At 33.7% G+C, this 23,398-nt stretch overlaps 1 protein-coding gene across 3 annotated transcripts in view; it reads right to left on the reverse strand.

Moving 5' to 3' along the window:
* Positions 1-1,024: 1,024 nt before the first annotated feature.
* REV1 (REV1 DNA directed polymerase) overlaps positions 1,025-23,398 on the reverse strand; it is a 47,901-nt gene continuing 25,527 nt past the window's right edge. For all 3 annotated transcript variants that reach the window (XM_034431290.3, XM_087871487.1, XM_087871486.1), the window contains 15 exons: positions 18,609-18,729; positions 18,137-18,265; positions 17,255-17,409; positions 15,955-16,074; positions 14,596-14,816; positions 13,028-13,200; positions 9,920-10,022; positions 6,964-7,138; positions 6,564-6,754; positions 5,488-5,721; positions 5,174-5,288; positions 4,832-5,031; positions 4,521-4,674; positions 3,409-3,511; positions 1,025-1,455 (listed from right to left, as the gene is read on the reverse strand). In XM_034431290.3, coding sequence (XP_034287181.1) covers positions 1,344-1,455; positions 3,409-3,511; positions 4,521-4,674; positions 4,832-5,031; positions 5,174-5,288; positions 5,488-5,721; positions 6,564-6,754; positions 6,964-7,138; positions 9,920-10,022; positions 13,028-13,200; positions 14,596-14,816; positions 15,955-16,074; positions 17,255-17,409; positions 18,137-18,265; positions 18,609-18,729 — 2,306 coding nt within the window. In that variant the 3' untranslated portion in view covers positions 1,025-1,343. The remainder of the gene's footprint in view (positions 1,456-3,408; positions 3,512-4,520; positions 4,675-4,831; positions 5,032-5,173; positions 5,289-5,487; positions 5,722-6,563; positions 6,755-6,963; positions 7,139-9,919; positions 10,023-13,027; positions 13,201-14,595; positions 14,817-15,954; positions 16,075-17,254; positions 17,410-18,136; positions 18,266-18,608; positions 18,730-23,398) is intronic.

Here is a 23,398-nt window from a genome sequence, read left to right on the forward strand (position 1 = left end):
TCTTTGGATGGTGATTTTATACACTAATAGCATCATGGTATTTACTGCTAAGGTTACATGGAAGGCAGATTATCAACAATCCTACTCTTAGTTTTTTACTTGATGTTTGCAGAATGGCCTTAACCAGTTGCAACCATAATTATCAGGATATAGCAGTAAAGTTAAAATTATAAATGAAATAAGAATACCGGTAGTTAAAATTCTACAGTTGAAAGAAGCTGATTAACTTAGATAATAAACAATTAGGTCTGCAGAAGCCTCAAAATATGCTGTAATTTAAGTCTATTCTAAAGGTATAATTTTTACCAGATAAGATATAAATAAATATTCAATCCTCATTGTTTTCTATTTAATCTGATATTAAACTAATTTCATATAGCCTCATCAAGACTAGTATATTACAAATTCTGAAAAATGTTTCAATAAGAGAATTTTCTTAGGTTCTAATGAGACTGTTATGAATGTCAGTTGATATGTTGCTAGAATTATCAGGTGGATATGGAGATAAGAAGAAATCTCTTCACGCTAGTAGTATGGGTGCAAAAAAGTCCACTTGCTACAGTGTAAGATCAGCCACTTTATCTCTAATCCAATAGACATTCTTCTTACCTCTTTAAATTTTTAAAGACTTTGGTAGACTGCTGTAACAGAACCTCTTTAAATAGAAGAAAAAAAGATTATTAATGAAAACTCAGTATTTTGTGAATAAGAAAATGTCTCTTATGTGTGTTTGTCATGAAAGAAAATTGGTAGGCACAGACCAAGCTGCATTAATATTATCAGATTTAGCCAATTATGAGGCAAAGATGCAGTGCCAGGATTTTGTTATTCATGTTAGACAATTCCAAAAATAATGAATTTATTTTTTTAAAGTCCAAATGGGCACTTTTCAGAGAGCCTTCTGCCACTGTGAAATAACTGAGCTTGAAGATAAATGTTTGGCCAATAAAATATGAAAACTAATATTGACTGTTCACATTTATAGTATTTAGGAAAGAAAATTAAAGGAGTGAAACAAAGTATGTACAAATTACATACAATTCTTTATTAAACAATTGTAAACACTTCACTGTAAAAATCCATAAAACTTTTATAAACAAACATTTTGTAAATAGATTCTATTCTACAATAAAAGAATTTAAACACAATTATTTACATGCAATACTGACAAATTTTGGCACTTTGCTGAAAGAAAATGTACAAAACACCTTCTCCTTTAAAAAAAATTCAACTTATAAAAACTTAGCTTAATGTCATGCACTTTGCAAATACCTCACAAGCACTTATGGTACAGCTACCAGAGAGCTCCAGGCTCTTACCATATCCTTTTCTACAAGATCAGTTCAGATAATTTTTAATGTGCTTCCATAAGTTTGTTGCAGAACAACCTGAACATTGTCAAGAATAAAATCAAATGCCATGTTCCATACTGATTCTATAGACTGCTGCATTAGCCTGTGGAGATAAAAGGTAATAGAATGGAAAGGAAAATTTATCATCATTTTCATAGATTGTAGACCAAGATTTAGAGCTGGAATAGCCACAGCCAAACTTATAGAATATGCTTAGCTATATTAATTGTAGTTCGCTTTCTTGTGTGAAAATACTTAGAAACAAAAATTTGTTGGTGGAAAAATGCATGCAAACATATACACATATACAGTTAGCTAACTGTCTATGCAAGATCTTTTTAAAAATAAATGTAAGTGGCACAAGACAAACATATAAAATTATGCATTCTGTATTTAGGTATTCAATCGTGAGATTTAAACAATGAAATGTCAAAATATTTATCAGTTTACAAATTTGGAAACTGAAGCAGACGTTTTATGAAGAACAGAGTATAACTGATATTTAGTGGGAGAGTTCAAAGTACAGGAAAACTCCAGAACTGCTTGTCTATAACTAAGATTATTCTGAGCATACACACTGATGGGTTTGCACATGTGTAGAGCATTTCAGAACAGGTTCTAGCTAAGCGGTTGTCTGAAACCTTATCCAAATGTAAAGGTTTATACAGGCCTGCTAAATATCCCCTCAAAGGGACATATGCAAGAAATAATGGCAGGTGGGTTATATGAAATCATAGTCATTCAACTAGTTACAGAAAAGCAAACAACTGTCTTGTTTGTAGTCTGCATTGTGCTGATTTTATATCATAAAATGTGACCCACAAAGTTACAGCTTTGTTACTATAAACAGATAAGCTACATTTCACTTGTAGCCACATAAGGAAGATTCCAAAAATCTAAAAAAATTGGAGTAGAAAAATGGCAGTAAAGTTGTCTAAGAAAAGTAGAATTTAAAGTTCTTTGGAATTAAGGTGATCATATTGAATGCAACTCCATCATTGTACTAAATCAGATAAACCAGGACTGATTCTTGATGGCTGAACACTTGTTTGACAGGCCAAAGCCACCATCATGAGGAAGATTAAAATAGATGCAAGAGGTGAATAAGTAGAAGCACCTAATACTTCCTACCAATGTTGCAATTCAATTTCCTTTCAAGCCATTTAATCCTACCATGGAGGTGGAAACACTGGTTATGGAAGAAGGGAATGGGACAGAAAAAAACTCAACAGGCATGAAAGGGAGAAAGGAGAAGTAAATAAAGTTCCATAAAGATGGCAGAGAAACCTCTAATTGTTTAACAATTATTTAATTGTTTAAGTGAATGATTTCTTGAATGAGAGAGAGAAAAAAGCACTAGCAGGCTGAAGCTGAAGTGAGAAAACTTATTTGAAGCTTTTAAAAGCTTTCTCCCATAGGAAGATATGAAGACAAGAGAATTAATTCTGATTCTAATTTGGATAATGGATAGGAATTCACATAATATCCTGCTAAGCAGAAAGGGTTGTTAATGTTTGTGGATATGCAGCTGGAGCATATCCACAAACAGTGAAATTTCAGACAAACAGTAGGCCTTGGTCATGTGGTAAAAGGACTGGGAACAAAAGGGGGGAAAATTAATAGAACAAAATAGAAAAAAGGAAAACTCACCATATTCTTCATGTCTATATTCAGAGTACAAAATCACAGAGAACACTCCTAATAAAGTGGGTGATATAATATCCTAATAAATCTGGAATAATATTGCAATGCAAGAGATTTGGGGCAAATTAATGCAAAGCAGGCAGAAGAGAGGAAGGACTGCTATACAGGCTTCCTCTCAGAAACTTTGCAAGTGCAAACCCACCAGTATAATGCAGAGAAATCACATCCACAATAAATAATGGATGCAGTAGCACAAATGAACAAGTCCTAGATATTCAATTGTGTGGAAAATAATATTACAAATGCAAGATACGCAAGTATAATCACTACCTGAAATTCTTAAAAGTTTTATAACTTATTTTCAATGTCATTTGGATTTCTATAAATAAAAAATAAGTTAGCATCTAATTACCTTTTCATGTACTTTATGACTAGATCCAGCTTTTCTAAATCCTTTTCTTCTATCAGATCAGTACAATACTTCACAACTTGCAAAATATCTTCTTCCATGGGATCTACAAAATTATACATACTTTATAGAATGCCTCTTTGAAGTGGCAGAGATTAAGCAGCTTTAAATTAATGCATGTTTTGACTAAATTGATCTTACTTTTAAAACAAAAAATCTTCCTCTTTCAAGTAAGTAAATTAAGCTTGTGTTTTATTATGTATACAAAACCCTGTGTATAGTCAGTATAGCTTAATGGATATCCCTATCTGATGTCTCAATTTATAGAGCAATTTGAAAGGAGAACTTTAAAAACCTACACAGTATCTGCCACATCTTCCCATGAAATTCTGCATGGAATTCAACCTTTTTTGTTTATGCCATCATGAAGCTGCTCATTTTATTTATTAGGTTTATATGGCTGCCCACTCACTCATAGCAACTCTGGGCAGCTTATAAACAATAAAAAACCCAATCTAAAAGAATAAAAAACAATCACACTTCATGGGAGGGAGGTAAAGTACACATTCAGCCCAATGGTCCTTTAAATATTCAGTAATTTTGATGGATCATGAGGAAAAAAAAAAAACTTCCATAGAAGAGGTTGATCAAGGTCTCCCTCCAGCTCCAGGCAAATACCATTTCATCAGCTGAAGGTTTTTTTTTTTTTTTTAGTTAAACTGTTCTTGTGGCATCAACAGTCAGTTCTTAGAAATACACAGAATTATAAAGCACTGCACAGATTCTCTTTTCTGGGATTTTGAATACTGTAATTTGAAATATGTATACTGGAAGAGACACTTCTCTGGCATTTTAAAACAAATATCTTTGAATACTACAGAATGCAGGCAATAGTGGAAAGCCACAGTCGCTCTTAGAGCACAGTAAATAACATTAAGAATCAATTAAAACTATTTTCAAATATTGAATCTCTTCTGTTCGAAAATAATAACAGGGTTGTAGAATGCTATTATTTGATGACATCTAGTACAGACATGAAATGTAACCATGTTTCAATTAAGTTTACTTACAAGATATCAACTCTTTCATTAAAAAGTAATACACCTAGAATTTACCTGATATAGTTGTAATCCATTCTTTAAGCAAGGCCTTTACATCGTTAAACTCAATAGCTCCTGCTAGATTAGGTGCTTGAGGCCAAATTGTGGTAGATAATGGTTGTGAAATAGATGGACTGGAAGGATTTGTAAAAGCTTGTACTTCTTCCATCTATCCAGAAAGAATAAAAATCAAAAGTTCTCTATATTCTCAATAGGAAACATTTAAAAAACACAAGCACAAGAACCCCAGAAAAATAAGAAATTGATGATTTTAAATCACAATGAGTTTAAAAATACTGAAATGCTGCATTGGCTTATAAAGTTACCTGAGGATTGTCACTGACTGCTTTTTCCTGTTTCAAGAAGTTGTCTATTAATTTCTGAGGACTTCCAACAGAAACCACCATATTTTTTGCAGGGTTACCCAAACGCTTGTTTTTGAAAGGACTAAGGTTCGTTTTTACTGGGCTGACTTGGATTTTCTTTCTAGTTCTCTTCTTACTTTTTGTAACTGGATTCTTTGATGCTGAGAAGAAAGAAATAAGTGAGAATTGCATTAGTATTTTATGATTAAAGAAATAACCATGACCCAGCCGTTGTAACACAAGTTTGCTGCAATAAAGAAGATTACACATAATTATTTGACAGGAATGCATTCAAAGACTTACCAGTGGCACTTGCTTGCTGTAAAATGTTCTCTACGTAATTTTGCCTTTGGTCATATGCTTGTCTAAGTTCCTCCTGCAATTCTGAAGGAAGGGCAGCAAAAACATCAGGATCCACCTATCCAATAAAGCATCCACTTGTGAGTGTATCACTAATATGAAATCACTGAAACATTACTATAATATTTAAAATTCTGAGTTTTTGGCTCTAGGGTAAGAAATACATTTATATTAATAATGTTTCTAACTAGAAATCTACAGAACGTCTCCTATAGAAATTGCTTACCACATTAAATCTACTACATATTATCATTTACCTGTGAAACTGCTGGGAGTGCTATTATATTAATCCCAGCATTACTGCTTGATTCTTTGAGATTTGGCATCTGTAATAGAACAGTTCCAGCAGGCTGGGATGGAAAGTTGGTAGTGTATCCATTCATTGGTTCCTTCTTGCTATTATCATGTACATCTAATAGTTGAAGAGAATATGCATGTTCTATTTGTTCTCGAAGATCAGAAGGGAGTGCTTCCAAAACAGACTTATCAAGCTATTAAGAAAAAATGTTTTCCTTTAAGAAAGTGGAAATGAAAATCTGATGCAACTTAAACACAGAACTCTTCTCAGAAACACTATATTTTACTCTTTGCTTGGTAAGTAAACAAGTACAAAATGTATAGACTATAAAAGGAAGAAGTTGTTCTTTTCTTGTGTCTTGTGTCTACATGTAATAGTAGCATCTAACATAAGTGAATGCATCCTAAATGCTTGGGTGTTCATATTAGCTAAATTCAGGACAAGTTAAACTAAATCCTTAAGTCATTCATGAGTAATTGAAATATAAATAGAAATGGCTAAAACTGAAATAATTCAATCAAAAGACCAACAGAAGAGAGTGGCAATGCTCTTTCCCTATTGTTCAATGTCAACTGTCCCATTTCGTCATCTTAATGACGAAAGACTCCTGGCCATTTGTTTTGCCAAGAGTATACTTTACTGAAGCTGAAATGGTTACAGGAGTAGCTGCAAGCTGAATTTGAGGGTTTCCCATGCAAACAACACAAAAGAAAGTTCCCTCCCTCCCAATGTCCAATCAGGTGCTTGTATATTGTTTAGGAAACAGGTGCTTGGTTCCCAGCTCTGCATATTCTTAGTTGACCTTGGCTGGCTTTTCACAAGGCTCAGATGGGCTTCCATTCACCCCCTCCACTTCCTTACATTCCAATCTCTCTCTTTCCCTCTCCTCAAGCTGTTACCCCATGAAGCTTGTGTAGCTGAGATGCAGCCATGACATCCAGGGAGTTCAGACTAATTTCCCTTCCATTCAATTAATTGAATGGAATTAATTGCATAAAAATGATTTTATATTATCCACATAAAAGGAAATTTTACCTGGGAAGCTGATGGCACTTCAATACTTAAATTAAGCCTAGATTTTATACTGATTGGTGGATATAAGCCATTCAAACTGGTACTAGGCTCAGATTTGCTGATTACGTGATGGAGATTAGTTGCTTCTGATGGTAACTCTGTGCATGCTTTTGATGCAGAAGATATTTCAACATCCACAGCAGCCAAAAAAACTATCAATGAAAGAAAAAGACAATGTTTTCAAACAGTGCAGAACACCAAGCTAAAACTACAAATATACAGTAACTGCAAAAGGTAAAGCTAATAATGTAACATACTTTTTAAGAAACAACTCTGTTTTCTGAGAATAACAATTTATTTTAAAAGCTATCTAAAAAAAAAAAAAAACCCACACAAAGCAAAATGTTATTTATCTTCCAACCTTCCTTGCATTCTTCTTCTTTATTCTTGGACTTCTTCACACATTTTGGAACTTGCAAAAGTTCAATAATTGAATCAGCTCCACCAGGCAAGAACCCAGAAGGTAATGAAGTATTAGAGGAAGACATGGCAGTTGTTTTATTAATTGGAACTAGCTGATGCACTTGAATTCCAACCTAGAAAACAAGATACCAGAGTAAATTTGGGGGGATAGTTTTATTTATAGTCTGTTGCAGCAAAAACCATTGTCTTCTAAAAATATTTAACACTAATTATTTTTAGGACTTCTGGTTTGCGGTCGCGGCGAGACAGTCAAGGAAATAGTGGGCTCTGCTGAGTCCCACGAAAACCCCGGCTGCTGAACTGCCGCCGATGGGTCTTCGGACCGGAACCATCCTGCAGGGACAGGGGAAAAGGAGGGGCACCTCGGATGAACAGGCAAGTTCCTCAGAGGTCAGAGGGAACCCTCTATGAGTCGGCGGCGGGGGGAGGCAGCCATGGTGGCTGCCACGAAGCTGTCACAACTGGGCTAAGAAAAGTGCTGGAGGAAAGCAGAGTGAAACAGAGCTCTCTGAAGCCGGGTGATTGACAACAAACCCAGGCTTGTAACAACGTGTGGAGCAATATTATTACTTAGAAGACCCCTAGCTTAAAATAGCGGCTGGGCAACAAAGGAGCTTAGGAAAGTTTTAAACTGCAACTTTAAAGAGACAAAGACCCGAGAAACAACTAATTTTTGTATAGAATTATTGACATATGGTAAAAAGACTGGATACTTTAAAATTTGAATTGGATTCTAAAAAAGAAGAAGAAGATTTGGTACTTTTAAAATTAAAATAAGAATTGCACAAAATGGATGCTTGCATGACTAATGGAAAATATGGATTGTAGAGAGACACCATCTGGTTTAAAAAGGAACTTTGTAACTTTTTTTTTTTGTTATGGAAAATCCTGAGTTTTACAGATGAAAGCCGTGAGACTTTGTGGAGGAGTTTTTTTCTCCTGTCTGCAGACAGCTGGATTTTGGTGAAAAGAAAAGGAATTATAAAGGAACTCCTATAGTTGAAACAACAATAATTAAAAATTGGCGCAGGAACAAAAGAATGAATAAGCGCAAGCCCAAGAGAAGGAGATTTGATACATTATATTCGGAATAAAAATAAGAAAAAGATTTAATATGATTTATGGAGGACAAAACTGAAAACTTTGAAAATGGAAGAAATATATGTTTGCAGGTGAGGAAATGAAGAAGTAAGATAAACACGACTGGAAAAAGAAAAAAGATTTAAACAATGTGATTTAAAATAAAATAATGTAAAGGTGGATTGTAATAATAAAAAGGAGGTTTTTATAGAAATTAAGAATGTTAAATGGAAATTTTTTGTAAAAGGAATTCATGAATATATTTAAAAATATGTTTGAAGCAAGAACCGTGTTTTAATGTTAAATTGTTATGAAAAAAAATAAGAATAAATATGATTAATTTAAAATGTTAAAAGGAATTTATAAATATATTTAAAGGTATGACTTAAGCAAGAACCATATCTCAATGTTAAATTGTCATGGAAAAGGATAAGGATAAATATGATTATCTGAAAATAAGTAATATATAGATGGATGGGAACAACAAAGAAACGATTAAGAAGGGATCAATAGTTAAACCAACTATGATTATGCTGTGTTTAACAGCCAAAAAATAAAAATAGATATGCTGTGTAACAGCCATAAAATAAAAAGTACTATGCTGTATTTAACAGCCCCAAAAAAATGACAATGCTGTGTAACAGCCAAAAAATAAAAAAGAGTATGCTGTGTTTAACAGCCAAACAAAAATAGTTATGCTGTGTAACAGCCAAAACAAAAATGGATATGCTATGTAACGGCCAAGAAACAAAAATGAATATGCTGTGTTTAACAGCCAAGAAATAAAAATGATTGGTTTAACAACAAAGATAAAGATAAAGATGCTGGGTTGTATAGCAAAAATAAAATGCAGTGGAATAGCCAAAATAAGGAGGAGTAGGTTGAGATTAATAGTTAAAATGAAATGAATAACTTAGGTTTAATAATAGAAATAAAGATTATAAATGTTGAGCTCAATAGTAAGAATAAAATGATTATGTTGCAATTTAATATTTTATGAATGTTTATAATAATTGTATGATTTATACTTTAAAAATATATCCATCTAAGCAAATGAAAAAGAAAAAGGGAATGATAATTGGTTAAGATTTAAGAATTAAGTAACAGGGTTTTAGGGATAATGGCATAGTTAAATAATAGATTTGAGGGAAATAATTGAGTAAAATATTAAGTTGTATTAATTAAAAATTAAGATTTGTTAGTGATTTGTATGAATTTGTGACCGGATCAAGACCTTTGTTTTGAAAAGATGTGTTTTATGTTTATGTTTTAAAATAATAAAAAAAAATATTTAAAAGAAATTATTTTTAGAATAATTTTTCAAATCTATAGCTTACACACACACACACACACACACACACAATCACAGAGAAAGTATGATCTTGAAAAAAAGCCCACTGTATGGGTATTTATGAGCACAATAAAAGGAGAGGTCATAGTGAAATTAAATGTATAAAATTCTTTCAGTAATACGACTCTATAGTTATTGGATGAAACATTATTGAACCAGTTAGCTGATTAATTAAGGGTGATTAAACATTTTACAATCTGTGTTTAATCCAAGAGTTTCCAAAGTTCCCTAACCCAAGCCAATGCTCCTTTTCTCTTCTCAGATTGGTGTTTACCATTTTAAATAATGATTGGCCAGTTAGTCCAATGTAAAATCGCAATATTTCACATGTAATAGGATATATCACATTGGAAGAAATAAATATTTATCACATATCATTTAGAATAAAGCAATACCAGTAACTAATTTCATAGAAGAAAAAACCAAGCATGAATACTGAAGTTGCAGTGATTTTAAAACTTACCCCTCTCATATCAGAAATATTCAGTTTCATTGTGTGAAACATATTTAATATTTCTTTCCCAATCACTTTGGCATTATCTGTTGCATGGTTGAGAGTCACAGTCCTACAAATACATAATTTTTAAAATACATCAACAGCTTTACAATGGCTACTGATTAGATTGAGTACATGTCATCACCAGGATCAGAAGAAGCACATCTTTGAATACTCATTATTTCCAAAAGTGCCAGGGACAATTGCCCTCATATTTTGTTTCCATGTTTGCAGTACAAAACTGAGTGGCCACTATAGAAAAAAGAACTAGGTAGGTTCTTCTGATCTTAATTTTGATTGTTTTACAAATTTCAATCAGATTCTCTCTTTCCCTCCCTCCCTCCCTCCTTCTAGAAGTGTAGTACTATTTTGATCACTATATGGTATATTATTACATTACATTTCTCCACAACTTCAAATAAATTCTTAATTAATGATAAAAGGACATCAAAACTATTTTAAAACAGCTAGGAAATATTGAGTTTACCATGACTGAATTTCATTACAGTGCACTTAGCTACTTAGCTGCTCATTTCCTGATACCAGATTCCTTCTTCTATCCCCTTCTACTAATGTGAGAACGCAAATGATAAAAATGGTTTGATTAGCATGTTCAATGATTAGCACTGCTGATCAATGCTGTCATGTTATTCTTTTAAAGCTAGGACTGTACGTTATTTTTAGTTTATGAATCTAATTTTTAAAGGAGGCAGAAAATCAAGACCTTCAGTTTTAAAAACTTGCTAGATTAATATGATCACTTATAAAAATTATGTCAGCAGAAAAAGCCATGATTAGGGAAATGAGCTGTTTATTTATAAACCCACTACTAATAATGCAGGTTTACTATTCTTCTCTACTTGTTCAATTTCTGCAATTAAATTCAGCTTTTGTTCTACTTACTAAAAGATAGTTTCATATGCTTAATTTATTTTTAAATTGTGTATTATTTGCTCCCTGAACATTTTGTCAGATAGCAATGGTGTATTTTGTCTATAGCTTGTCCCTATATTTTGGCAGACAAGAACCAAACTAGTAGCTTTGTTAAATCCCCAGTAAACTATCACACATAGTGAGGTCCAATTAATGTTATGAATAAATTGTGTTGATATAAGACTACTTTTTTTGCCATTCTAAAAACAACAGATATTTTCTATTAATTTTTAACAATAGATAAATAGCAACAAAACAATATAATATTTTCCTTAAATACTTATTGCAGTAGAGATAGTCTTTGACTTACAACAGTTCGTTTAGTGACCATTCAAAGTTACAACAGCAGTGAAAGTAGTGACTTATGACCATTTTTCACACTTACCATTAAAGTGGTAATCCCATGGCCATGTGATTAAAATTTGGGCACTTGGCAACTGACTCATATTTATGACCGTTGCAGTGTCCTGGGATCATGTGATCCCCCTTTGTGACTTCCTTCAAGCAAAGTCAATGGGGAAGCCAGATTCACTTAACAACCATGTTACTAATGTAACTGTCAGCGTCTCAGTGCTAACATAGAAAAGGGAGGATGAAGCTTGAACTTTTGCCTGCTAAATCCCTTTGAAGTTTCGATCTCCTTGGAGATGAAGGGGGGGGGGACATTCCTGTGAACTGACAGGAAAAGAAATCAGGAGAGTGACTTGGAAGATAGCCAATGAGAAGCAGAGAATTGGGGATCGGAAAGGGAGGGATTGGGGGGCAAAGGTCAGTACTGACCGCGTAGAGTCATGATCCGGTTGCTGTACTCGAATAAAGAGAAAATTTCCTTAAAGATTGGCAGTTTGGAAGGTCATTTATTTTGAGATAGCACCGAAGCTTGACAGTAACAAGTGCAGCAGGGGTGAAATGCTACCGGTTCGGGGCGGTTCTATCAAACCGGTAGTGAAAATGCTACTGGGTTCGCCTGAACCGGTAGTAAAAAAATGCTTTAAAAAGTAAAAAAAAAATTCCGACGATCACGCGGCACAGCTGGAGTGGGGATCCGTTTTTGCTCCCAGGAGGCTTCCCTGAGGCCTGCTAGGCCAAAAATGGGGGGTGGGGGGTGCTGAGAAAGGAAGGAAGGAAGGAAGGAAGGAAGGAAGGAAGGAAGGAAGGAAGGAAGGAAGGAAGGAAGAAAGAAAGAAAGCGGGAGGGAGGGAGGGAAAAAGGAAAGGAAGGAAGGACCACAAACCTGGCACTAGATGCAGCTTCAGAGGATACCTTGAAAGAGCACAGCAATCCAGGGCTGGAAGGAACCTGGAAATCATTTAGTCCAGCTCCCTGCTCTAGCAGGACATTGTTAAAGTGAGTTTCTGTCTTTTGACCCCTGTCACATGACTATATAGCCACCCCCACCTAGTCACATGATCCCCACCAACCCATGCCCACAGAACCGGTAGGAAAAAAAAATAGATTTCACCACTGAACTGCAGGGTTTCACTTAACCACTGTGGCAAAAAAGGTTGTAAAATGGATCAAAACTCACTTAATAGCTGTCTCACTTAGCAAAAAAAAACTTTGGGTTCAATTGTGGTCGTTAAGTCAAAGACTACCTGTATTTTGACAGTAATGTTTTATAGGGTTCTAATATACATGTTCATATGAAAGAATTCGACAGACATGTTCTTATCGCTAGCATTGTTTGTAAAACAGGAACTTTTTAAAATGTATTTTCTATATCTTACAAAATGTTTGTACAATCTTATTTTAAAAACTTATGCCACCCTTGAAAACAGTTTTCTCCCAGGATAGCTTATAATGCATTAAAACCACAATATAAAAATGCAATGTTACAAGGAGGTATTAAAGGACTTAAAAAGAAATCTTTTTTAAAAAATAAAGTCTAATGACTGAAATGAAGAGCCAGTGTGTAATGGTTAAAGGCACTAGGCTAGAACCTGGGAGTTCTAGTTATGCCTTAAATACCAAATGTACCGAATGATCTTGGGACAATCACTCTCTCTCTCAGCCTTAGGAAAAAGGCAGGGTCAAAAGTTAAAGCTGACTTAAAGGCAGAGAAAAAGAGAGATATTGCGTTTATTATTAGTGTGCAAATTTAAGCATATAAACAATGGCAAATTTATGTACCAAACTATTTACCTGGCAACACTGTCACAAATTCCATGCCCTCCAAATTTTGCAGGTTCTACTGGGGCTCCAGCTTTCCTGATCATGACTTTGAGAGTTAATCGTCTTCCTTTCATACCGGCTGCTTCCAACCTTCGCTGGATCTCTTCTGAAAGACTCAGAAGGAAAGCTTCTGCTTCTTTTGCCTTGAAATAGGGAAAATGGATTCTACACAGGTTAAAAGATGTAATCAAATCAAAACTGATCTTTATTATTGTACTAAAAGATGCCAGCAAAAAACAAAACAAAACACCATTAAATACCATTTAACAACTGACAATGGGTATGAAAGACAATGCAAGTGTGAAATTTCACAGACTGTTCCCTAAATATGAAATCCCTTTTCTGAACTCAGAGCAAGCTCTTTTGTGCAATTTCAAAGCATTTCAATCTTGAAAACATGACTGCAATGCTACTTTGATCTCAGAGTGGTTCCAAAATGTTCAAAACAACCCATTTTGTACTCAATACAGAGCTTTTAGTATAGAGGGGAAATTTCATGTAATTTTTGTATTCAAAAATGTTCTAATGAAATGAACTATTTATTTTGGAAATGAAACATTTTATAAACCCATTCTACAATTTTCTATAAATGTCCTACCTGAACTGAATAACCATAATAGCCATTAGCCATAGCTCATAAATATATTATTTAGCATTTATATTATTCTTTTTGTCAATGTACTTAGTATACATCACTTCAAGTATCTTTATATAAAATAAATGAACATAAACAGGATACAGGATATTTAGTTTTTTCAAACTAAAATGACAGACATACATTTTTGACTATGAGACCGATACAGGATTTATAGGATCTACATTGTTCTTATCACACATATCTAAGAAAACCTCACATCCTGGACATAAACTGTTTCAATTCCTACCCTTGAGATGCTGCTACAGGGAATTGCATGCCAAAACAACTAAATAGTTTTTTTCCCCTCATGCCATCATTTTGCTGAACACCTAATTACCACAGCACTGTCTTATGTCTAAGGATATTTACCCATGTAGTAGGGCTGTATTACTATTATCCTTCTCATCTTTCCTATTTTTTTTAATTATTGGTAACTTATGATTATATTACTTTGTTGTTTGTATGTACACTGAGAGTTTTATTGGCCAATCACACTTGGTCAATAAAGAATATTCCATTCCATTCAGGGGTGGGTTCTAAAATTTTTTACTACCGGTTCTGTGGGCCAAAGAGGTTGCAGAAAAAAATGCTCTTAGAAGCCTCTGACGATCAGGCAAATCATCTGGGATTGCCAGAGGCTTTTAAAGGCATTTTTTTTCCTACAACCTCTTCAGCTGAAGAGGTTGAAAAAAAATGCTTTTAAAAGCCTCTGGCAATCCCAACTGAGCCGCGCGATCATCAGAAGCTTTTTTTTTTTTACTTTTAAAAGCATTTTTTCGGCCGAAGAGGTTTAGTATTAATAAGGAATTAGGACAAAGAAATTACAGCCCAGTAACATGCAATCTTATAGACCATTTTGAAACGATTAATGTTTCACTTAAATTTGATTTAATTTTTTTACCTGAGAAAATCTTATGCCATAATTGATCTCAGCTGAAACAGATTTTCTTGTTTTTTCTCTCTGAATTGGCCTGTCATCCAAACCACGGCAAAATCTATATAGCATTTGTCCAGTTTTTGGTCCAAATTCTTTCTGAAGCTTTGACATTGTGATACATTGTAGATCTCCACAAGTTTTTATCCCCATAGATGACAGCTTAGATTCCATTGTTCTTCCAACTCCTAAATCCCAAAATAAAAAACGTATTTTTGTATTAGAACTCTACACCAGAGAAATTATTCATTTAACAATCATTGTTACACTATTAAAACTGAAATGTGTATTGTATAAATGCATAAAATGTTATAAAATAGCAGATGTGATGGTAATTTTATATCTCAAACATTGTTGCTTACAATTATACAGAAAAGTTACATTTCACGGAATAAACAATAATATTGACTAAATCACTTTTATAACTGGCCATAGGCCAGGCTCAAATTATCCAATTTTGGACACATAATGCAAAGAACCAACTCTCTGCAAAAATATCTAATGGTGAGGAAGGAGAAAGGAAAAAGAAGAGGACCACCTGCAGGAAGATAGCCATGAATGCAACCTTGGGAAATTTAAAAGAAAAGGTTGGGGATAGATTGTCAGAGAAAAATCTATATATGTGGTTGCTAAGAGTCAAAAATGACTTAATGGCACATAATTAATCAATTAAATATGTATTTTTGTCTAGACTTCTTTTGGCTGAATACTATTATTTTGATGTTTTGAATATTTATTAAATATACAGAAGATTAACATAATGTCAGGATGCAAAAGATATGCCATGCAATTTATCAGATTGCTATTCAAAATTTGGATTGAAAACCCCCTCCCCTTTTATGATGCTATAATCCCTTTATTCTGGTCAGGGTGACCGGATGAAGTTGAGGATTTACTGGTCAAATGCCCTTTCCTGATGTCATAGGGCAGGAATGTCAAACTGGCGGCCCAGATGTGTCTCATGCAGGCCAGCCCACTCCAGCTCTGCGAAGGGAAAAAACATTGCAATATGTTATGTGATGGCAACGTGACACGGCAAGTTTGACACCCGTGCCATAGGGAGTTTGCCGGAGATATTTTTTTTTTGTGCCCTAAGAGAGAAACATCTGTCGCTACATAGGATTCAACTCTCAACCTTTCATTTGAGAGGCGAATGCTATTCAAAATTTGTATAATGCTATCTATATATGTTGCTTTATCTTCACTATAAAGAAAATAGCCACTTTGATTTGTTAATTACCCATTACTTTTGTAAAGTAGAGCTAAAGTAACCGTGATAAAGACTTCTGAAGAAAATTAAGAAGGAATAAAGTAGAAAAAAGCTACCTGGAAGATGTATAATTAGCTGGCTCCTGATAAAGTCATCTACTTCTTCAGGCTTTAAATGATACTGCCCGTCAGGTTTTGCTTGGCGAGTTGCCAGTCTGGCCAGTAAAATATTTGAACCTATAAAAATTCAATATTGCTTTAAAGCTGTATTTCAACCATTTTGAAGATTAAATATTTTTCCTACATTACACAAGAAGAAAGGCAGGATACTTTATAATGGAACTCCTACACATATGCCATAGGGAGCCTATGGAAGACCATTTTATTCATCAGCAAAAGTAGAATTATAGTTCCGGTCCACCATGATGATTATCATCTTAAGTAGAATTAGTTATTTCAGTTCCAACAATCATTCTTACTAATAATCATTCCAACAATCATTCCAACAATCTTACACTGATTAAAACATTTTTATTACCTCTAAAAATATTTTAGCAGCATAGATTGAACTGTTTTCTCTTTCTTGAAATCTTCATATATACATAGGTAGAGTGATTTATCCACATCTCAGTATATTAATTAAATTTTGGCCATACTAAATCTAAACTGGTATTAATTTACAATTTGCATTAAACTGAATATCTTGTTATTGAACTCACACTAATTGTGACCTACCTAACTGCTAGAATAATGGAACCATGACAAGTGGAACTTTCTCCTCAGATCAACAATTCAAATCTTTTGCAAGACAAATGTCCAGATAAATACACCCAGGAGTATTTATCTGAAAACATGGGGAATATTTTTGTTGCTAGTTGCTACAAGGCACTGACTGAATGACAACTTACTTATTGTTGGCTGGACTGAGCATTAATTTGCTCATGATATTCCTTGCCTATGGATAATTCTATGGATAATTCCATGGCTGATCGCAAAATGCTTTGCAAGGATTGGGAAATGGAGCAGTGCTGTTTGGAGTATGATGTGCTTAACTGAATATGATTAAAGATCACATTTAACTGACCTTACCCATGGACATTAAGCTGAATATATGAGTGTCAGATGCAAAAAATAAGACAAGTATTTCCACTGTGCCCCTTTATATGAGAAAAATACTAAAAAAGAAGGCAGTTGGTATTATATAAAAGCCTCTAAGGCAGTATGTATTTAGCTTCTATTTATTATCTTCTATAAATGAAGAAAGGAGGAAAATTTAACTAGACTAAGCACAAATTTCTAATATCTAATCATAAAATCATTTTAATTCTGTGATTAATGCATATACTTTATGGATATAAAATGTTGCCTTTACTTAATAATCTACTTATAAATAAACATTTCTAAACAATCTACTAACCAATTCCAATTGAAGCAGAACATTTGGTCTTGTTTTTTATTTCTGCACGAATAACACTTGCTAGCTCATCTGATGTCAACCCAGTCTCTGCAAGGATTTCAGTAGTATCTACCAGTGCTTCATCACAACTGACAGCTTCAATGTTATGAGTATAGCTATCAACAAAGTCAAGGAATTAAAAAGAAATAGTAGGAACAAAATTAAGTTACTCAAAATTAATCATATTTACAAGTATTAAATATACATTTTACAGACAAAGCCCAATATATAGGAAATTTCCAATTTTTGAAAAAAATATTTTAAAATATAGATACCTATTTATTACATTTATTTGCCACCCATCTCTCCATATGAGATGCTGTATTGTGAAGTGGCAGTAGCCATATTAGATACTTCATTTTATAAATAAAATATAAAATCTGAAGCTGTTTCAACTATTTTTCACATATTTACATCTGATTGTTTAATCAGACATCAATAAAAACCAAGATTGGAAAATAGAATAATGGAACTTGGCTTTAACTAAGCTTAAAATAACTATGTTAATTTGATTTATAATTAAAAGTAATATCTTTTGTAATAAAATTTCTATTTTGCTGAGATTAAAAGGTAATCTGATCTTGGAATAGCTGTTATTCAGAAATGCTTGGGTGGCTTTTGTAAGATGAGGCTATAGAAAAAAAAGTTAAATAATAGTAGAAAAATATGGGATATTTGTACATTGCTGAAGTGATTCTTAATAAATTCATAAGTACAATAATAAAATAAATAGCACATAATATTTTATCAAATTGCAATCAGCAGAATTCAATTATAAAAGCTTTTGGCAGTTATTTGTCTAAGATAAATATTTTAACAACTTATATAATATGAAACATTTACCTTGCCAATGCTTCATACATAGTTTGTGCAACTTCTTTGTATGCATGAAAGTCATAGGGAACAGCTTGAAGATTTGGACACAACTGTTTTGCTTGTCCAAAAAACATTCCATTCTTTATACCAGCTTGCCTAAGTAAAAAAACAATTCCGTAGGGGTTCAAAATCATAAATTAATGAAATTAAAATAATTATCTTACATGAAGCATATTAAGTAGTTAAAAAACTATTTCATTCTATTTTTTTAAATTCAATTATTTATGTTACATAATATATACAAATATATACCTTAACTCACAAAGTATAATATTCCCACTGTAACTTGCACAGCTAAAGCTCAGGTCTTCCTACAAATGTGTCAGAATATTTAAAAAATGCTTTAATAAGCAACCAACTAAATAAATATGCTTTATCTATTTAAAGGGAAAGACTGTATTCTGCAACCTCCAACTGACAAGAAATAATTTTCTCTTACCTGGCTTCATAACTGCAAGATGCAATTTCTGCCATTGATGACACAGAAACACCAAAATCACTTTTACTCAATTCGGCAGAATCTTGATTATCATCATCTGTTGAGTCAGCATCATCAATTTCTATTTGAAAATAATTTTATTAAGTCATTATTTACATTTTAAATTGAATTTGATTTTCAATAATTAAAAAGTTACCTAAGAAAAATATTTTGTATATGTAGAAATCTGCAACACAGTATAATCTTAATGTACTTTAAAACTTGATAATTGATCCTTCCTTCCCTTCTTTCCTTCCTTCCCTTCATCTCCTTCCCATCTCCTTCCTTCCTTCCTTCCTCCCTCCCTCCGTCCATCCCCATTAACAAATCAAATAATTTACAGACTATATAACAAACCAATGCCCAATAAAATACACATTGCAGAATGCAAATCAATTTGATAGTTTTTGATATCAGTCTTCATATTTAATGTACTATATTTGTTCAGATTAGTATGTCTCACTGTAGGAAATTCAGAAGATATGTTTGACAGCAAATGCCATTGCAAATACTATTAGACAAACCTATTTATTACTTATGAGAATTCCATGCATACGGAATCTTTTGCATGCTGCTGCTGGCTATATCCAAACAAAAATCTGTCAATTAACTCTGCAACCAGTAATAGCAATAGCAATAGCACTAGCAATAGCAATAGCACCTAGATCTATATACTACTTCACAGTGTTTTACAGTCCTAAGTGGTTTACAAAGTCAGCATATTGCCTCCAACAATCTGGGTCCTCATTTTACCAACCTCAGAAGGATGGAAGGCTAAGTCCACCTGGAGCTGTGAGAATCGAACTACTGGCAGCAGAATTAGCGACAATACTGCATTCTAACCATGCAGCATTTTTAATTTCCCACAATTGTTTTTCTGTGGCAGGACTCAAATTGTTACTATCTTAGTTATTGTTAAGAAAGAAGTGTTTATAAATTTACTCATTTTAAGCCTGGTTATATAAATTAATCTGCACCATTTTACAAATTAATTTGGTGTAAACTTCATAACATTTAACTAGATCTACTTCCAAACAGGCATGTAAAGGATTGTGACATTATAACAAATATTGTAGAGTTTGATATAACAAACTTTCTTCTTGAAATGAGAAAAATTCTTTCCCCTTTTGAATGGGAAAAAAACCCCCATTCTTTAAAAACTGATATACATATTAATCCAAAGGACTTTTAAAAATCTTAATGAAAATGGAAATAAACCTAGTATGTGTTATTAAAATAGAATCACAAAAATATGCCAGTTTCATAGGTAATGCACATCCACTTAAGCATGCTAGTAAGTCAGAATGTTTCAATTATTTGCTTTGATAGTATGATTTATATCTTAGTCATTATTTCTCCCAAATATATTTTATAAAGCCTAATTTCTGCCCAAATAGGCAGAATTATGGAGAACATTGGCTCTTGTAATGAACTGCATACCAAGTATGAATAAAAAGGAATAGTCCAGTGCTATAGCATGCAAAAACAAGGGAAGTTTCTATTCTTATATAGGTAAATATTGTGAGAAGCATGCACACTTATAATTACTTCTTGCTAGAAAAATGTAATAGATGCAAATATTCCTCCTCCATTTCCTGCCTCATGAAAAGTATAAAGGAAGTCCTACTCTAGCATTCTAATATTTTTTAGAAGAAAAAAATATGGTAATTTGGATTATTTTACACATAAACACACACCATGAAGAGTTGTGTTTTCTCCTCTTCAGTACTTCTGAAGGTTGCAAAAAAAATACAGAACGACTTGAATGTGAAATTTATGGTGCACTTATTTTCACAAATGGTACTCAAGATAAAGAATGTAGTGGATGAGAAAGGTGGGAGACAGAACATGGACAAGCTGCTATCTTTGATAGTTCATCACTATCATTCGGATGGCAGTGTCATTCAAGTTGTCCAACATATCTGCAAGTGCAAATTAGAGCAAATTATGCCCTGAACAACAAGAACAATGTCCTTAGTCCATCTGTTTCTCTGCCCTGGCATTAGATGATGTCATCATCTTGTCTATCTTCATGACTTCGATGGGCTCCTCCACAGTGCAGCACAGCAGATCCCCCCTTAAGTTGATGAAGTCACTTCATGTAATTCAGGGGCAATGGAAGACACATTTTTCTCACTGGAAGGCAAGGTAGAGAACCTCTCATCAAAAGTTGGGAAACTAGACAGACGCATGGTGAATGTGGAGCAACGGATGGAGAAATCAGAGGCCAGGACCAAGTCTGTGAAAAAGAAATCGCTGAGAATAAATCTGTATCTAAAGTGTGATAAAAAAAATTGTTGCTCTCTAGAATGAGAATTGAAGATATTGGGCTTGAGAATACTGGCAGATGTGGATAAGGCAATAACTCATTCTTTATGTATGTTTAATTCCTTCTGTCTTTGTGTCAGATTTTGTCAACACATTGTAATTATTGTACCTGCCCTTAAAGATATACTCCAAGATAGAAGTACAGAGAAGAATTCCATCAAATGTAGAATAATGCAATTGATGTATAAAAACTATTAAAGATTGAATCCTGGATCTCTTTATGAAAATCAATTTGTCCAAAAAGAGGCAATATAAGCAAGGACAATCCTCAGTGAATAAGCAGGTTGTAAAGATGGGGCTGATGTTGCAGATACCTGAATCAAGTTACACTAAGAAATTCACTGACCCTTAAAACAACTTTATCTAGTAGATTGTAGAGAAGATCACCAGAACAAAAGTATGGAGAATATGAGGTACTGATAAATGATATTTGTTTGTTCTCTATAAGAACATGATTAGTCATGTGTAATAAATTAAGAGTTAGATTTCATTCACACTTACACATGAATGAACTCTGTTGTATGTAGATGATTTATTAGAGTGGAATTCATCAGTATGCTAAACACATTTGAACATCTGCCCATCCAAAGCTTTTATTTTGTTTCGGTGCCTACCATCCTATATAATATATATTGCCAATCAAGTATTCCACAGTGCAATAAATTCTTGAATTTCTCACTTTTCTCTAACAGGTAGCAAGCTAAAATACCTGCAATTAAATACACACTGCAAAAAAATGCAGGCATTGTGAAAAAATATGCAGTTAAAAAATTGAATTATCTACCTGCAAAAGATTAAAAAAAAACCACCACGATTCTATTTGCCTAGAAAAGAAAAAAACCTATGAGCCTAAATTATAAATAATCTTATTCTCCACTATATGAATGGGGAGAGATAATCTTAATTTTTTTCTTTTCTTTCTTGGAAATGCAAACCTTATGTAAGTTTATAAAACAGCATGCATGACCATGGAAATCCTTTGGTATACAAGAATTTTTGTATATATACAAAAAATATACAATACAGGACATTTTGTTCAATTTTATAACATGGAGCCTGTTAACTCAGAAATGAACTATTTCTGACCCTACATTATTAAGATAAAACAAACTTTATGTCTTCTATGATAGAATTTATTCAATAAGATGAATAAAAATGGAAATGCAGGTAGAGTGGGGCTTTTGTGGCACTACAAAGATTATACTATATTAATTATGCCAGACACTAGCTCAAGGTGGTATTTGCCAAAATGAAAAGGAATCTATTCTAAGACAAGGTACAATAGAATCACAGAAATCTCTAAGGTTCAGAGAGACACAAACATATTTCACTGTTTGGTTAGTTTGCTCAAATATTAAAACTGACTCTTATCTATTTATTTATAATAGATATAGGGCTGTCCATCTTAAATAGAATAACTCTGGGCAGCTCACAGCATATAAAAGTGACAATTTTTTTTAAAAAAGCATCATGCACAAGCAAGTCACCATAATACTCCTACCCCAAATATACATGAACTGGATTCAGTTCCCATCCGAGCCCAATGCCTGGGTGAAGAGCCAGGTCTTAATGGTCTTCAGCCTTCCAGATGTCTAAGAGAATAAGGGACTTCTGGATCTCAGGGAGGCATTTTTATAGGGCAGCATCTGCTACAGAGAAATCCAGCCTTCAAACTCCTGCCAGATGACATAACAGAGAGGGTGCTCACCCTATATTTGATCTTTGGGAGAGGAAAACACCCTCAGTGTGAGACAGTCCTGTAAGTAAACTGGATCCATGCTTTATAAGACTTCAAAGGTGGTAATATCTTGAATTGCACCTGGAAAGAAAATGTTTGGGCAGTTTGCCCATAATATGTAGTTGAAGTGCAGTAATTGAAGTGCTGCAGATCCACTATTACAGAGAGTCCATACAAGAACAGTCCATTCCAAGACTCTTAATGCATGTTCACTTCAGGCCATGACTAACGCCTCTAGAAAAGCATGTACTAGCGCTAAAGGAATATTGATGAGTTCCCCCTAAAACCCCACTGGGTCTATCAGTCTCCTGGGGTGAGATTATCAAATTAGCACTTCTTCCTTGCAATGGACAGGTTCAAGAACTTCAGGACCACAGGAAGTAATCTGTCCATGGCAAGAGACTGATGTAACATCCATCAACACCTAATCATATTCCAATGTCCCATAACAACAATAACAAAATCAAATGTGGGACTTTCTTAAGTCATTTTTGACTCTGGGAGAAGAATACAGAATGATGTCCCAAGGACTATCAATTTAGGGACATTTATTGCCATTTCAATCACAGAATCAAGAAGTTCAAGTAGGAATACTGTTACATAGAAGGGAGGGAGGGAGGCAAGCAGTCTTGGCTAACTCTTGAGGCCCAAATTCACAAACAAGGCTTCATATGTCTGCTGTAGC

This window comes from Pantherophis guttatus, chromosome 5 (assembly GCF_059756535.1).
Source record: "Pantherophis guttatus breed Tessera chromosome 5, ASM5975653v1, whole genome shotgun sequence".
In the NCBI taxonomy this organism is placed as follows: domain Eukaryota; kingdom Metazoa; phylum Chordata; class Lepidosauria; order Squamata; family Colubridae; genus Pantherophis; species Pantherophis guttatus.